Source organism: Kryptolebias marmoratus, linkage group LG11, assembly GCF_001649575.2.
Source record: "Kryptolebias marmoratus isolate JLee-2015 linkage group LG11, ASM164957v2, whole genome shotgun sequence".
NCBI classification, from domain to species: Eukaryota; Metazoa; Chordata; class Actinopteri; order Cyprinodontiformes; family Rivulidae; genus Kryptolebias; species Kryptolebias marmoratus.
In genome coordinates this window covers 10,654,815-10,670,333 of record NC_051440.1, presented here as the reverse complement: position 1 = coordinate 10,670,333, position 15,519 = coordinate 10,654,815, and the positions used below count along the sequence as shown (strand labels likewise).

Below are 15,519 nucleotides of genomic sequence, written 5' to 3'. Positions count from 1 at the left end.
CCCCCCCCCCCCCCCCTTTATTTGGTCCCGCTGCTGCCCTAAAGAGATGAGTGTCGCATTCCCGCCTATTACTCAACCTTTTATTGTTCAAACAAGGGATGTGGAGAGGAAGTCGCTGCTGGTTATGCTCCACAACGGGCTCCTAAAAACAGACGCGTCATATTTTGTTTTGTTTTTTTTTGCTTCTAATACTCCTCAGCGCCTTTAATTAGCCGGATACGTTCACAGGGTTGACTTAAGCAAAGGAGCGCTTACAGACACCGTCCTCTTTTTTTCCTGCAGGGCCCCGATAAAAAATTCATCAGCTAATAACACCAGCGGCACGTCTCGCCCCCGCCCCGCCCAGCCCAGCTCAGCACCCAGGAACAACTTCCACCCTCGTGTCACTCGACACGAAACCCTCCAATAAGTCTCCTGAATTATTCACTCAGAGGGAGCGTGTAAGCCACCTTCCGTTTCCAGACGCAGGGGTCCAGTTCCTCACCAGCAGTCAGGAGATGCTTCGCCTTCGCAGTTCTGGGCTGAGAGAAGCAACTCCCCTCCCACAGCATGACGCTGCCACCGCCGTGTCCCGCTCTGGGCACGATGGCTCGTTCCTGCGCTGCCTTATTCACAGCAGTGGCCAGAAAGTTCAGCTTCGGGCTCATCGGACCAGAACACCTTTCCCCCCCCCCAACATGCTTTTAGACTTTATCGTCTTTAGTTCTTGTAATATTTTTAACATTTCTCGAAAGAACACACATCACCCCCCATCTTGCACGCCAGATTTTTACCTAAATATGTTGCATGATCTGTCAGAGTATGTGTCAAATGTCTCTCAGCTACAGCTGTTAGCAAAATATCTGCCAAACTGACTAATTTAGAGTCATTTTTGTTTGCTGAGGTTGATGAGCTGTGGCAGCCATCTTGAACTGAGCTGACTTAAAGCTGTAATCAGTTATAGATGTGGCTTTAATGATTAATTTCTAAGAGTTTCATTAAAATCCATCCAGTGATTCATGAAATATTTTGCTAACAGACAGAATCAAAATTAGCTGCCTTGTATTTTAAAAGCCATAATTCTTTCTTGTTTATATATTGTCAACTGAAACAGAAAGGAAACTAGGAAAGCGTGCTTTTATTTCCAAATGACATGACCATCCTTTTCCATCCACATTATCCAAAAATGGCGGAATCCACAAATTACCAGACGCTGCTTTTTTATAGCTTTCTTGTTGCAATATATATACACACATCTATATACAGGCAATTCAGAACCATATGATGCCAAAAATATGACAAGTGATGCTGCCGGTCCTTCGGACTGACGGCCAAATAAGAATTAAAAGTGATAACTTCTCACAAATCTGTTTTTTCTTTTTTTTTTTTTTTGCTCTTCAAAGTTTTTTTAAAATAAAAAACAAAAAAAAAATGAAAAGCCTTGCCGCTTAGGAGAAGCTGTTAAAAAAATTAAAACATGCCGTTTCATTCGAAGTACAAATGAGACCTTAAGAAAAAGAAGACGCTCGATGGCTATGACGCTTAAAATACTACTTGATAAAAAGCTAAATCTGCGACGCCAGCTTCAGAGGGTCGACTCCTGACTGGGCAAAGATGGAGCTGAGCGCGTTTGTCCTTCGTGTGAGCCGAGCCCTGCTCACCGGTTACCAGGAAGTCGGACGCAGGAGAGGAGATAAAGAGAGAAAATAAAATTCTGGAAAGGGGACAATGAGTCATAGTTTGCTCGAACCGCCTGCTTAACCGGTTTGGCGAGTTCTCCGAACGGCTTTTACGATCCAACGTTGCCGTGGACAAACGGCTCGGTGTGTCAGACGCCCGAGACCGCCTGGCTGTTATAGTCGGTGGATTCCATTTTGAGGATGTAAGGGATGATGCTGTCGATCTGCACGTTGCCGATGAGCCCGGCGAAAAACAGCTCCTCCGTGACAGCTGCGCTTATTAGCCTGAGGGCTGGAAGGCGCAGCAGCAGCTTGGATAACCTGGGAGCAACGAGGCGAGAAGGAGACACGGGGAATCAGACGGGAACATCTGGGAAACATCGCCGATCTGTCCTACGCCGTGCGGCGGCTCTGGGTTTATGTAGTGGAAAGGTAAAGCTAACAAACCGATAGGAGTCTTCTGGGTACATCCTTGTAACGTAGTCCTGGAGCTCCATGTAGGCTTTTTCCTGGAAACTCTCTATCTGGGGGATGTTCTCTACACCTGGGTGATCTAAGCACACAAAAACAAAGCAAGGGATGAGCACATCTGCACGTGATAAGGGTTGCAGAAACACACACACAACAGATTTTCTAAATTCCTTGAAAGGAATGCATATCGCTCACCGCCTTTCATGCTAGAGTTTTGGACTAAAATCATCTCAGCTACTACCACACCAAATTTTAGGTCAAGGTCTGTAAAACAGACAGCCTTTTTTGTGTTTTTAAGCTCAGCTAGCCGTGGCAGCCATTAGTCTAACACGAACACCCACTGATTACTTTCTGTGCGTTTCATTAAAATCTGTCCACTTTTTTTATTTTTTTGGTAACAGATAAGACACACGAACGGAAACAAAAACACGGATCTTTCGCTGTCGGGGCGAGAATAAGATCCCTTTCCCACGCACCGGGACTGAAAAGTATGATGGCTTTGAGGTAGGCGTATTCGTAAGAGTCCGGGGACAGCTTGGACATGCTGTTACAGAACTCCTGCATCCTCCATATGTGCTCCATCACTAGCTTTCCTCTCTCCGGAGACAATTTGTCTAAACGAGACAAAGAACAACAAAAACAACAAAAAAAAAACATTTAAAAGGACGTGGAAGAGGCAGGAGAGTAGAATAAATTGGTTGATTTGACTTCTCATTTTATCAAAAACAAAAACCTTCGGGTTTGCACAGCAACACTGCCCCCCCCCCCTCTTCTCCCCCTCTCAGCAGAGCCCTCCTACCTTCCTGTAAGCTGGTCTGCAGATGGTTGATAATCGCACTTAGGATGGTACTGACATTCATAACGTTAGAACACTGTGCCAGCCCCAGGGCAAAGAGCTCATTCCAGCAGGCTTTCATCAAGTTAATGTCGTTGTCTTGACCGCTGTTAAAAATTAAATAAATAAAGAGTTCATTTCACCTTGAAAACAAAGCAAAGGCATAGCAGAAATGCCTACCATTTTCCTATTTACCGTATTTTCCGGACTATAAGGCGCACTTAAAAGTCTTCAAATTTCTCAAAAAATGACAGTGCGCCTTATAATCCAGAGCACCTTATATATGTAAGAAGTCTTAATGTTTTAGTACGACTTCTGTAAACTACAAAGCTGCACCGCTCGCAGCATTAAGGCTCAGTTATAGTCGTGCAGGGCTCTGCGCACTGAACTGAGCGAGCGGTGGTGTTTAGACTTGACGCTTATGTCGGTGCAGTATTCTCCGAAAAGACGGGGCTGTTTGGTTTCGCTTAATGTGCCTTATATATGACAAAAGTTCGAAAATGGATCATTCATTGACAGTGCGTCTTCTAATCCAGTGAACCCAATAGTGCGGAAAATACGGTAAATGTAATAATTCTAATGCTACAATTTAAATTTTGTGTGGAAAAAAAAAAAACACCTTAGAGTTTGAAAGGCAGGTATGGAGCGGGCCCAGTGCATTGAGAGAAAAAGGAGCCGGGACGCTGACTCGCAGATGTAGTTCACATTAAGGAACTCCGGCACGGGCAAAGGCATCATGAGCTGCAGAGGGGGAAAAACAAACAAACACACAACAACTGTTTTAAGCACAGACATAAACCATGGCGTGAAACAAACTGCATTCATGGACCACGAGCTGTGGTTTAGCTCGGGATGGGAGCAGCTGCAGGCCGGCAGCTGTGCTTTTACTTTGAAAGGGATGTGGCCGTCGGAGAGCAACGGTCCGTCCAGCTCCACCACGGGACCCGACTGCTCCGACGACATCAGCTGCATCGTGGTTTCCAGCGACTCCCCTGAGCCGTCACCGGGGTGAAGGACTTTGGCCAACGTGTCAAAAGCTCTGAAATGAATAAAACACTTGAATATTACAAATGTTATAGTTTTAAAAAAAGAAACAAATAGAATCTCTGCAGTGTAAGCCTGACATGGTTAAAGACGGTTTTGATTGACTTAGTACGAATCTTGTTACTGAAGTCAGAAACCACATGGCCCAGGAGGAAATTCTATTGAAGCTTAATGACAAAAAATTAAACACAGCCTATTTCTTGTGCTTCTGGAGACCTCAAGTAAACCCACCAAATACTAAGAATACCACTCCTGGTCCACATCAGAGCCTTCTGACGACTCTCACCTCGTGATATCGCTCGCGGTCTGATCGTCGCCTTGCATGTCCGTCACGGAGCTGTCGCCGTTGCTAAGCGTTTCGGCCCCCATGACGTCATTCCCGCTGTCACTCGGTTCCCTGGTTTTGTTGAGGTGGGCGAGCGACGTGACCACGTTTGCCAGAGTACCGAGGTCCCCTTGACACGGGTCCTCCTGCGCGGGAGAAAAGCGTTACAATGAAACCCAGCCAACAAATGGAAAATAAACTCGTCATCGGACTGAGTCAGAGTTACCTTTTCAGACGAGGCTGGAATCAAGATGGTGTTTTCCAGCTTGGGGAAGGGCTGCTGGATGTTGAGCAGCATGCTGGACTCAAGCAGACTCGTAGACCTGAAGGTAAAGATTGATATCATAACCATACAGAATAATTACCACCGGACTGCATATTTATTAGAGTCTTGTAAGCAACTTCTATCTCCCGTGAACATATATTTACAGCAGGCTCACTTATTGTACAGCATGAATGATGTAAAGAGAAGTTGGTATAAAGTACGTTATGTTTTGTAGTGTTTCATGTACCGAGCGGTTTCCTTGTCGGATACGAAAGTCGGCGTGGCAGCCAGAGGGCTGCAGAGGTTCTTTCGGATGTAGATCTTCTCTGTGGAGGCGGCACAGTTCGTCGATTTTTCCCTGGGCGAAACTTCAACGGGCTTCCTTTCGCACTGCACGGCTGGTACGCAAAAAGAAACATCTGACTTTTAATCGCGCGACTCCTTGTGATGGTATTCTTTAAAAAAATTTAATAAAATAAAATAAAATAAAAAGAAAGTGCTGTCGTCTCTCACAGTCCTGCTTCATGCCCAGAGCTTTGCAGCGCTGCAGCCGACAGTACTGGCAGCGGTTCCTGTGGAGCTTGTTAATGGCACATTCTCCGGAGCCCCTGCAGGTGTACACCAGGTTCTTCCTGATGCTGCGTTTGAAGAAGCCCTTACAGCCCTCACAGCTGACGGCTCCGTAATGACGCCCTGCGAGGACGAGGGGGAGAAAATGTGTGCAAGTGAGTGAAAATGGGTTAAGTTTAAATTTCTGGACAAAGAAAATTATTTGTTTGTTTTTACTGTAAGTCCCACCTGAGGCTTTATCTCCGCAGACAACACAGTACTCTACAACAGGTTTGATCGACTGATCTGAGCCTTCAGTCACAAACTGAAAAGTAACCAAACGAAACAGAGCGGTTTATTACAGCTGGGTTAAACAGACATGTCTACGCATGATGTGTTTTTATTTTTAATTTTAAATCAAAACACTGCCGGGAAGAGGTCATCAGCATCTTCTGACAGACCTGAATCTGCTGCCCGGCCAGTTCGGGAGAAGTAAACAGCAGCTGGTTGACCCCGGAGCCGTCCGACGCGGCGAAGATGACTTTGTTTGGCGAGCCTTCCTGCTTGGCCAGGATCACCTTCCCGCCGGGCGAGTAGTCGGCGTTTGCCAAGATGAACTGCTGTTTTCCAGGAGAGGACGGCTCCAGTGCAGTGACGATCTGGATCTTCTGTCCGGTCTGCTGATCCGTCACGATCTGTCGAAACGAAAGCATTCAAAAGGCACGAGGAAATATTACAGTTTGAGACAAGAACTCGCGACGGAAGCGCTCGTCCAAACCGCGCACGCCGCGGTGAATTCGTCACCTGAATCCGATGTCCTAGAGCCATGTTGTCATCCGCCGAGACAAGCTGAATCCTTTGAGACTCTCCATCCATTCTGCGCACCTTTCTTCAGCGGTCCTTCACATCAGTGCCCCATGAAGCATCCAGCACCTGTGGAGCCAAAGGGAAGTATTCAGACTGGCTACACTCCATTTATGTGAATATTTTATCATCTTTAATAGCAGTCACTATTAACAAGGCTGCCTCTAAACGGGCAGCGGTATTTTACACATTAACCCACAACCTTACTCTGATTAAACCTTTTAAAATGGGAACTGCCTCTTCTGATTCCACTGACCCGAACGAGTTCGCACTCGGGAGGCATAAATCAAATTAAAGGCGCGTGGAGTACTCCGACTCTAGTCTCATTATGTAGATACGCATCCACCTTAATCACACAGCTAAACCCTGTTAAAGACTTTGCAGCTTTTCTTTTTTTTAAAAAACAGCACAGCAGGTGTCAAACTCCTCATGGGGCCGCTCTCCTGCATGTTTTAGATGTGTTCTTGCATTAAAACACCTGGTTTAAATGGTTGACTTGTGGACATGCTTCTAGAGATCTTGATGATTTCGTAATTAAACCATTTGAATCAGGTATGTTGGAGCAGAAAAACCTAAAACTTCCAGGACAGCGGCCCTTGAGTTTCAATGAACGCACGTGAGAGAAGTTACTGACGAAAAGATGTAAAAGAGGATATTTGAGCGATGGCCATGTGAACTAATAGTCCTTCTTTTTCATTATTGTGGAAATTATTGTAGATGACTAGGGTATTCTTGTGGAAAATAAAAAAGCCTAATAGATTTACTTACAAAGGAGATAATTATATGGTGTGTAAGGTAATGTGGGACAATCTCAGAGTGATAGTTTCATTATTTTGGCAGGAAAATTTATTTTTTTTTTTTAACTAGATTACATTTTTTCACATGGCAACAGCATTAACTTTAAGCAGCAGTCTGATTTCTATATTTTAATTGATATTTAAGAACTGACCACATTTTTTTAAAGTCTTAATGCATCCGCTGATGCCATCACGGCGAATGTCAAAAAAATGTCGGTGGCCTGCAGACACCAATAAAGCTAACGTTAGCTAGTAACGAAATGCATCTTATTTGTCCGCTACGGTGACAGCGAATAAACCGAAATAAAAACACCGACTGAGCCGAGACACGCCGCTGACAGCCGGTAATTTAAAATCGATACGGAAGATAAAGATATTTCTTTTCCTGTCGGTGAAAGGTCAACATTGAAGGGTTAAAGCGTGTTAGGTTGGAGGCCCGCGAAGCCGCAGCGTCAACACAGCGACACTTCGTCTCTGGAAATTACCCATTACGTTTTGAAAGCTGATCTTTTTTATTATTTTTTCCACTACAATCAGTAAATTAGAAAGGCGAGCTGACGATTTACGGTTATAGCCCGCTGTTATCACATGCACCTAATGACTGGCGATGTATTTAAAACAAAAAAATAGATAGTTAGCAAAAGCTAGCTCAGCAGCTAACGACGCGGTTGCTAATGTTGGCTAACTAGCCTGGCTGCTAATAATATCACCCCGCTTCAGTTTGTCTGAACAGCCATATGCACACAAACACATGAGGTCGGTATAAGGACAAGCCGTTTAGGTGCAGGCACATTTATAAAATAGCTGTACTTACCGCACGAAATGTCTCCGAACTCTGGACGACGTTGCTAACGCGCTAAGCTAGCTGTTTGCTACTCGATAGCACCGCAGCTTCCTCACTGTGGACCCTCTGCCTTCCTTCCTGTTTTGCAGCTAACTCGTTGCTCTCTTAGGAGCTGTTCATTCGTGCATAGAAGTCATTTTATTTTATTGACATTTTTTGCCTTTGAAAAAAATCTGTCATGGCACGGGCGTATTGCCTTTAGTAAAAAATAATATTTTAAGGATTTGCTGCAGTTGGTGGGAGGGTCATAGTTCATGACCTTTTTGGTTTTTTTCATCAATAAGCTGTTCGTGCGCATGCGCAGGTTGGTAGCTGCGGTTTGGTTAGAGCCGCTTATGGTGCGTGTATTTTTTCCATCTGGGCAGTCTTTGATTTTAACTCGAAATTTGATTGATTTAGCCTCGCTTGTGTCACATTTTGATTTTGTGATTTAAATATCTAGTGTGAATATGTTCTCCAGTGAGTACTAATGATGAAATAAAACTAACTGTGGAACTCCTGAGCCAGTGTTTTTGTGTAGTTACACTGAAAACAATTAAATGTTGGTTTCTTTTTCAGTTTACATGGACCAGTAACAGATGCGGTTACATTTTTTGTACCCTTTCTGAAAAGGAAGAAAACCCCACAATGGTGATTAAGATAACTTTAAGTTGACAAAAGCAATAAGAAGAATAAGCAATTATTTAAAAAACTATTGAAAGTGGCCTTGACAAAAAGGATGGTGCCCCTAGAAGAACCATTAGGTGCGTCGTGTAATTAGACTCGCAGGTATCTTTAGTCGGTCTGCCTACCTAATGGATGAAAGGTAGTCACAGGGCTGTTTGGTATCAATGTGTACCACACTGAACACGAAGCACAGAAAGCTGAGGACAGAGTTGTCTCGGGAGCTCAGAAAGATATTTATTGACATCATATTAAAGGCTATAAGACCATCTCCAAGCAGCTTGATGTTCCTGTAACTACAGCTGCACAGATCAGTCAGAAGTTAGAGGTGTTAGAGGTGTCACCACGACAAACAGCTCAGTGTCATGGCTCTTCCAACAGATAATGACCCAAAACACAGTGCTAGAAACACCCAAGGATGGCCCAGAACCAAACACTGGACTGAGGTGGCCTCTGAGACCTGACCTAAATCCTGTTGAACATCTGTGGAAGGAATGGTAGATGGACTGTACTTATAGCACGATTTTAGCCAATCAGGCCACTCAAAGCGCGTTACAACACAGTCTGTGCCCTCCTTTACTCATCCACACACATTCATACAGTCTAATCAGTGCTTTAGATCACATTCATACACCAATGGGGCACTCATTGGAGGCAGTGAGGGGTTCAATGTCTTGCTCAGGGACACTTCAACATGTGGCATTCTGGTGGAATCAAACCTCCAGCTGTCTCGTTGGAGGACGGCTGCTCTAACCACTGATCCACAGCAGCCCAGGAGCTGAAAGTCTCGAGAAGGAACCCTTTAAACCTGAGACACCTGGAGCAGTTTGTTCAGGAGGAATTGGACAGAATACCTGTGGACAGGTGCAGAAGTCCCAGAGAGAGGGACAGAAACCAGCCAGTTGCAGTGATTGCCTCAAAAGGTTGGGCAACAAAATATTAAGTTGAGGCTCCCTTTTGTCGAAAGCAGTTTTTATTTATATATATATATATATATATATATATATATAAATAAATAAATAAATAATATGTTGTTGAACCACAATTCAAAAGCACTGACCCGATTTTTAGTGATTTTTTTTATTACTTTTGTCAGTTATTTCAGTGACCATTGTGGGTTTCTCTTTCTTTAACAAAAAGGGAACAAATTGCTTCTCTAGGTGTTTTTCCCCTTTCAGTAAGCACACAACTCAGGTTTTCAGTACTTTTTAATGAACAGTTGAAAAGGACCACGGCACAAAGCGCTGTGAAACTAAAATATATTGGGCAGAATGGGTTAAACTCTGTGGAAACTTAAACATACTAATTTACAACCATTTCTACTTTCACCGCAAAATAACAAGCGTGTGCGAGTCGAGTGCACGTTAACGCGTGAGTGTAGTTCGTTTTCCAAAAGTGAGTTTTCTCCAAATCCAACACCAAAACCTAACTCACGGTACAAAAAGGTCCAAACACAGTAAGGTGAAATATCCAACCCTGAAGTGTGCCAAAAAAAAACAAAACTTTGACAATTAGATGGTTCTGACTTCAGAAACGTTTCGTAAAAAAAAAAAAAAAAAAAGAAAAAGTGTTCTGCCAACATGTCTACACAATTAGCTTTTTATCCACAAATCTGTGCCGCAGAGATCAACTCAAAAGCGTAACAGTCTAAAATATCTACAGGATTATTCAACAGTGTTTATGCTGGAGATAAAAACTACATGAATCATGGTGAGGAGGGTTTATATTCATATGGAAAAAAACGAAACAATAATGCTTTACAAAAAGTCTTCATATAAAAGCAAAAACACATTAGGTGGCGGTTTTCTTTTTCTTGTTCCTCTAAAGTGATGTTTCCCAAAGTTCGGGTTAGTCTGATAAAACAGCCGTTACAACACGGTGGCGTCTTTGAACGACTTGATCCATCTGTTAAAAGAATAACAACAACAAAAAGCAAACATTATTACTTGTTTTATTTGGGTCTCGATAACAAAGGGTATCCCAAATTCCTTTTTCCTACTGTACCTGTGATAAGTTGGGACGTCGTCGGCTTTAAAAGCGTAGTAGAGCGTGCCCTGATGGTAGAGCTTGAACTGAGTCTTCTGCAAGGAATCGGTTTTCAACGCGAAGCCCAGCAGGGGCTGGCTCTCCAAGGCCGCGACGTCCTGGAGGTGAAAGCAGCGAGATTCGGACAGACGTTAGACAACCTGAAGGAAAGTTTCTGCGAACACGGAGGAGAGTGGGGGTAGCCGCACGTACCTCGCTGGCGGCGTAAGTGTACAGGACCTTGTCCTTGATGACGAACCACAGCTTCTTCCCCTGCTTCTTGGGCGGCTTGGACCTCGTCAGATAGCCGCTCATGGAGGACGCGCCCGTGTTTGCAGTCACCTGGAACAAACGAGAGGCGGCCGATGAGTTTTCCAACCTTTGAGATCAAAGACGCGAACGCTGATCGATGGGGTGGAACTGTTGTGTGACATCTACGTCCATGAAAGATAACATTTTTGCGCGTGTGTGTTTTTGTCTCATGAACCAGTTGGAGAGAAATCATCGGATGTATGTCTACAACTAATTAACCTTCGGAGCCAACCCAGTTCAAGATGGTGGCCACAGCTAAATCAACCTTACCCAGCACAAAAAGTAGCTCAGTTATACTGAAATTGAGCTAAATCTGGTGTGGTGGTAGAAAATTAAAAAATGAGAAAAAACTCTGTCCCTTCTCATCCTTAGATGATCTTAAACTGTGGGAGATATGCATTCATTCAAGCGATGCCAGGCCGTTATTTGCTCCAGGTTTGTCCGAACAAGTAAATCCTTTTCGTATCAGAAGGTTTAACGGTTAAGTGGCTTGTAAAGTCTGTGTCCACATTGTCGTCACAATCCTTGGTTTTAATAAACGAGGTAAAGGGAGACAGAGCGTCACGTACCTCTTTGAGGGCCGCAGGGATCTTCTTCTGCTTCCTGGAGAATGCAAAGCTAGATCTGCTTCCAGGGGTTGCAGCTGCCGCCGAGTCGATTGCTCCTAAGGAGCAAAAACACAGAGGGGGTCAATACTCAGACAGAACGCCCAGACCGGCTGGTGTCTAAACAAAAGAAACACAGGGGAAGACCAAATATCTGGTTTTGCTTTCTTCTCTCTTCTCGTTTCTTCTGCGTTTCCCTTTTGGTCGTATGTCGGGGGGGGGGGACACGTCTGCCCAACAGCGCAGAGGTTTTCGAAGTGTAAACGCGTGTTGGCGTCTCGTGGCAGACGAGGCCAGGCTTCTCTTACTTTTCTGATTCTGCAGAGTGTTGAAACACTCGTCGCACACACGCGCCGGCTCATTCTTCTTATAGGCGAGGGGGCACTTGTTTGTGGAGCAAACCTGGCACACCACCTGGGAGGACGGAAAGACAAACAGATGTCAGATGTTGTCGTCTTTGAAAGGACACTGTTCAGGCTAGGACAAGGCCAGCAGACGTCAAATCCAGTCGAAATGTTTCAGACAAACGGCTCCGGAGTTGCTCAGCGCTAAAAATCTGACGTGGTAGTAGCTGAGAGTCATTCACAACACACACTCTGAGCGTGACACCTCACGATGTCGCATGAGATGACCCACAACATGCCAAGACTTTAAGACCAAATTAAAAAACTATAAATTACTCTCATTTTAAGTCGTTTGCTACGGTGAACTCAGTTCCTGATGGTGGCTCACAGTATTTTTATTTATTTATTTATTTTTGAACAGATAGGAGTTGGGTGGCAGACATTTCCTTTTGCCCCTGATGGCTGCGGTCATTTCCGCGCGCGAGTGCCCCTGTTCGCCGGCGCACCTTTCCGCACGCGCGGCAGTGATGCCTCCTCCACGTCAGGGTGAACTCGCTGGTGCAGATCATGCACATGGTGGTCCGCAGGTCGGGGATCCAGATGGGAGCCTTGGATCCCAAAGGAGCGCCGTCGTCAACGTTCTCCAACGGCTCCTTAAAATAAAAAGCAAAGTGCTCGTGTTGTTCACTCTGAAGTAACAAAGCTCGTATGCAGCAGAAACGACGTCTTTGAGGAGAATTTTTACCTCGTATTGATTGCCAGCTATGAAGCTAATTTTCTTCTTGGTGTGTTCACTGATCGCTGTGGAAATGGCCTCAAGCCACTCGTCTCGCTCTGAGGCTGAGCTGCAGAGGGAGGAGAGAAGCAGGAAGTCGTCACGTACTTTCGAAGCGACTTAACGTAATAAAAAAAAACAAGACTTTTTATTTAAATACCTCGCCGAGAGGATGAAAGAGCGCTCCACGCTCTCTATGTTCAGCTCGTTCTGATAGGCCTCCTGACTCGGTTTGCTGACCTGCAATGATTTCCACTGTGATCACCGACGCCTGATAGGCGAGAACACGCTCGTGGAAGTAAAACGGGAGAACGTCTCACCTTCATTCCAGCCAGCGACAGCATGTTTTTCAGCTTGTACTGGCCCGACTGAACGGGGATGGCGTACAGCAGCGCGTCGTTAAACTGAAAGACAAACGAGCAGGGAAGCATGGTGGGTCACAGACAAATTCATACAGTAATGATAAAGCAAAGTGACTTCATCCTAAAAGGTAGCATCTCATCGGACTGAGATTGTTGTCCACTATGTGGCGATCCAAAAAATGTCCCGAGCGTTTTTAAACCAAGCGACTGGTGAGGCCGTTCGGTCGCGTTTCACACAACAAATTTGTGAAATCACGACTCGTTTCTGTGCGCACGGCTTGCAAAACCGTATTCTTGGCTTGTTACCCACTTTAGCTGCAGTCCTTTTATGATTTAATCTGCTGGAGTGAACTTTGAAAAATGAAGACAGGCAGATTTGAACCAGGTACTTTGATAAATTCTGATTTATTGTCAGTGTGGACCTTAGAGCTGGACATTGGGGGACATTGTTTTCTGTCATAGGAGAGGCGCAGTGCAGATGTCAGAATATAGTTCATGAAGACTAAATTGAGAACATTGAGACACTTTGGAGACTCCCTCGCGACTGCCGTTCACCAACTAGTTATTTAAGGTCACTTAAGGTGGTGTATCACTGTGACTGATTGGTGATTCACGAGGGAGTCTTGTGAATGTCTCCCAGATTTCTTGCCGCTTTAGAGGTTCCTCAACTTCCTGGTGTGAGTCCCAAAGGTGTAGCCGTCCTGCTGCTTGAGTTTCAAACACGTTCAAAGAATTTGTGCAACAACGTCTCTTTAAAAAAAAAGTCACAGAGTTGTCACGAGTCTCAAAGTCTCCAATCTGTCCCAAAGCTCTAGAAGCTGTACTTGGACACCTGCAGGGGAGCTGTCCTCTGACAGAAAACGCCAGAGGCAAACGGCCAGGCAGGTCTAAAAAAAAAAAAAAAAAAGCCCACGCTAATGATAAATAATAACGATGGAAAACTGGTCTATATCTGCCTGTCTTCATTTCATTTTATTTCAGGTAGACACAAAACAAGCGCGCGACCAAGAACGCGGTTTTGCGAGCCGTGCGCGCAGAAGTAGGCCGCCATGTGCAAAAGGTGGCTGCTTCAAACGCGGCCGCGCAGCCCGCTGGTCACTTGGCGTCAAACACTTAGAGCTCAGTGAGACTGCAACGGCAAATTCTCATGTTTTCTTGCAGTTTTCCTACAACTCTGAGTCAACATCTAGTCTCCCAACAGTGGCAGCTCAGCGAGACTCCTCCTTTAGCCTCCAAGACTTTGAGCAGAGAGTTAATTTCTAAGTTTAGGAACATAAATTCAGAGACCAGATAACCTTTTAGCTTTGAACTAATCACAGTTTGAGCTCTTCGATATCTAAAATCCCAGATCGATGACAAAACGGGGCGCAGAATGTTCTACAGTATTTGGAAAAAGCCCTGAATTGCAGCAGGATAATACAAATGATGCAGTGAATATTATTATATAATCACCCAACTTTCCTGGCAGTGTGTGTGTGTGTGTTTTCATTTGTTGAAAACACACTAAAACACTGCTGATGGGCAATGTGCAACCAGAAAGGTTAGTTTCACCATTCCTCTATAAGAAGGAAGTAAAGAGGGAAAGAAGTGACTGTCGCGTCGTGTACCAAGAAAAACTTTGCGGGCTGCATGACCTTCCTGGACCTCTTCATCAGGACGCCCTCCTTCAGGAAAATCTGGAGCACAGAAATGACAAAAGCGGGGTTCAATTAAATTATTACAAGCACAAAAATTTCAAGCGCACAAGTTCGCCACTTTCAGGTAATGAGCAGATTTAGTTGCTTTGATTATATTTATCGCTTGTATAGAAGAAGAAAGACAGTATTAATTAGCATTTAGTCACCCAAATACTTCTATAAAAGGTTAATATGCCTGTGGGATATACAGTAAGCCGTTCTGAAGACTAAATTTTAATTTATATCTTTCTAGCCGTACCCGTCCGGGCTGGACTATCTCATGGTGGCCATTGAAACAACACTGGACCTGCATCAGCTTCTGAAAGTTATCCTGAAGAGGGGAAAACAAAAAAAACAAGCAGATATCAGCTCCATTTAACCAACGTTTGGTCAATATGTGAAAGCAGTTCGTCCTGAGGTTTCGGATGCTGCGCTCACCCCGTGTTTCATGATGTTGTTGGCGTGATTCGCCACCTCCTTCACCAAGGCGAGGGCAGCTGACCGGAGACAAGAGACTTTTTAGTTCATCGTGTTTTTATTCTGCTGAGGTGATCGGCAGACGGGCTCAAAAGCAGCAGCAGATTTACCTTGAGTGTCCTTGTAGTCACTGGAGTCTTCGGACAGGTTTTTTAGGTAGTCTGAAACCAAACATTTCTAGATTTAGAAGAATTATAGCGATCAAAAAAAAAAAAAAAAGGGGGAAAAATTGGACATTACACCTATGCTTTTAAGTACTTTGTTATTTGTTTATGTAGTAAATGCCAGGAGTGATTAGGAAATAAAATCCTGGGTGAATAAAAGGTCTGCAGGTCCTTACATAATGTAATTATACAACTGAGGAACATTCCTCACACTGTGGTGCTGCGGGATAAGCCCTGATCCATTCAACACGGCGCACTCGTGTTAAAGTTTCTGTTACGTCACTCCATCAGATTCAGCCAAAACAAATCTTAATATACAGGTGCTGGTCATAAAATTAGAATATCATGAAAAAGTAGATTGATTTCAGTAATTCCATTTAAAAAGTGAAACTTGTATATTATATTCATACATTACATACAAACTCATATATTTCAAATGTTTATTTCGTTTAATTTTGATGATT

General features: G+C 44.3%; 2 protein-coding genes across 3 annotated transcripts in view; both read right to left on the bottom strand.

Annotated features, from left to right (window-relative positions):
* Window positions 1–1,101: 1,101 nt before the first annotated feature.
* Window positions 1,102–8,001, bottom strand: nr2c1 (nuclear receptor subfamily 2, group C, member 1). The gene is made up of 14 exons (XM_017405568.3): window positions 7,623–8,001; window positions 5,952–6,080; window positions 5,609–5,842; window positions 5,397–5,472; window positions 5,112–5,291; window positions 4,846–4,996; window positions 4,560–4,656; window positions 4,295–4,479; window positions 3,853–4,003; window positions 3,584–3,705; window positions 2,929–3,071; window positions 2,606–2,743; window positions 2,106–2,211; window positions 1,102–1,979 (listed from the first exon to the last, which is right to left on the bottom strand). Exons 2-14 carry the CDS (start codon window positions 6,021–6,023, stop codon window positions 1,808–1,810), a joined length of 1,827 nt encoding a protein of 608 aa, XP_017261057.1. The 5' UTR covers window positions 6,024–6,080; window positions 7,623–8,001; the 3' UTR covers window positions 1,102–1,807.
* A 1,504-nt stretch (window positions 8,002–9,505) lies between these two features.
* LOC108229853 (FYVE, RhoGEF and PH domain-containing protein 6) overlaps window positions 9,506–15,519 on the bottom strand; it is a 19,385-nt gene continuing 13,371 nt past the window's right edge. For both annotated transcript variants that reach the window (XM_017405553.3, XM_017405552.3), the window contains exons 9-21: window positions 15,002–15,052; window positions 14,853–14,911; window positions 14,674–14,745; window positions 14,346–14,414; window positions 12,697–12,780; window positions 12,537–12,616; window positions 12,347–12,446; window positions 12,108–12,254; window positions 11,566–11,671; window positions 11,222–11,316; window positions 10,554–10,682; window positions 10,320–10,459; window positions 9,506–10,220 (exon numbers count right to left, since the gene is read on the bottom strand). In XM_017405553.3, coding sequence (XP_017261042.1) covers window positions 10,184–10,220; window positions 10,320–10,459; window positions 10,554–10,682; window positions 11,222–11,316; window positions 11,566–11,671; window positions 12,108–12,254; window positions 12,347–12,446; window positions 12,537–12,616; window positions 12,697–12,780; window positions 14,346–14,414; window positions 14,674–14,745; window positions 14,853–14,911; window positions 15,002–15,052 — 1,169 coding nt within the window. In that variant the 3' untranslated portion in view covers window positions 9,506–10,183. The remainder of the gene's footprint in view (window positions 10,221–10,319; window positions 10,460–10,553; window positions 10,683–11,221; window positions 11,317–11,565; window positions 11,672–12,107; window positions 12,255–12,346; window positions 12,447–12,536; window positions 12,617–12,696; window positions 12,781–14,345; window positions 14,415–14,673; window positions 14,746–14,852; window positions 14,912–15,001; window positions 15,053–15,519) is intronic.

Bases quoted from the DNA above. Each gene is read 5' to 3' on its own strand.
- nr2c1 (XM_017405568.3), bottom strand. From the start codon at position 6,023: ATGGATGGAGAGTCTCAAAGGATTCAGCTTGTCTCGGCGGATGACAAC. The intron at 2,744-2,928 runs GTAGGAGGGCTC...TGTCTCGTTTAG, and splicing joins GCAGACCAGCTTACAGGAAG to ACAAATTGTCTCCGGAGAGA. The intron at 1,980-2,105 runs GTTTGTTAGCTT...CGTTGCTCCCAG, and splicing joins TACCCAGAAGACTCCTATCG to GTTATCCAAGCTGCTGCTGC.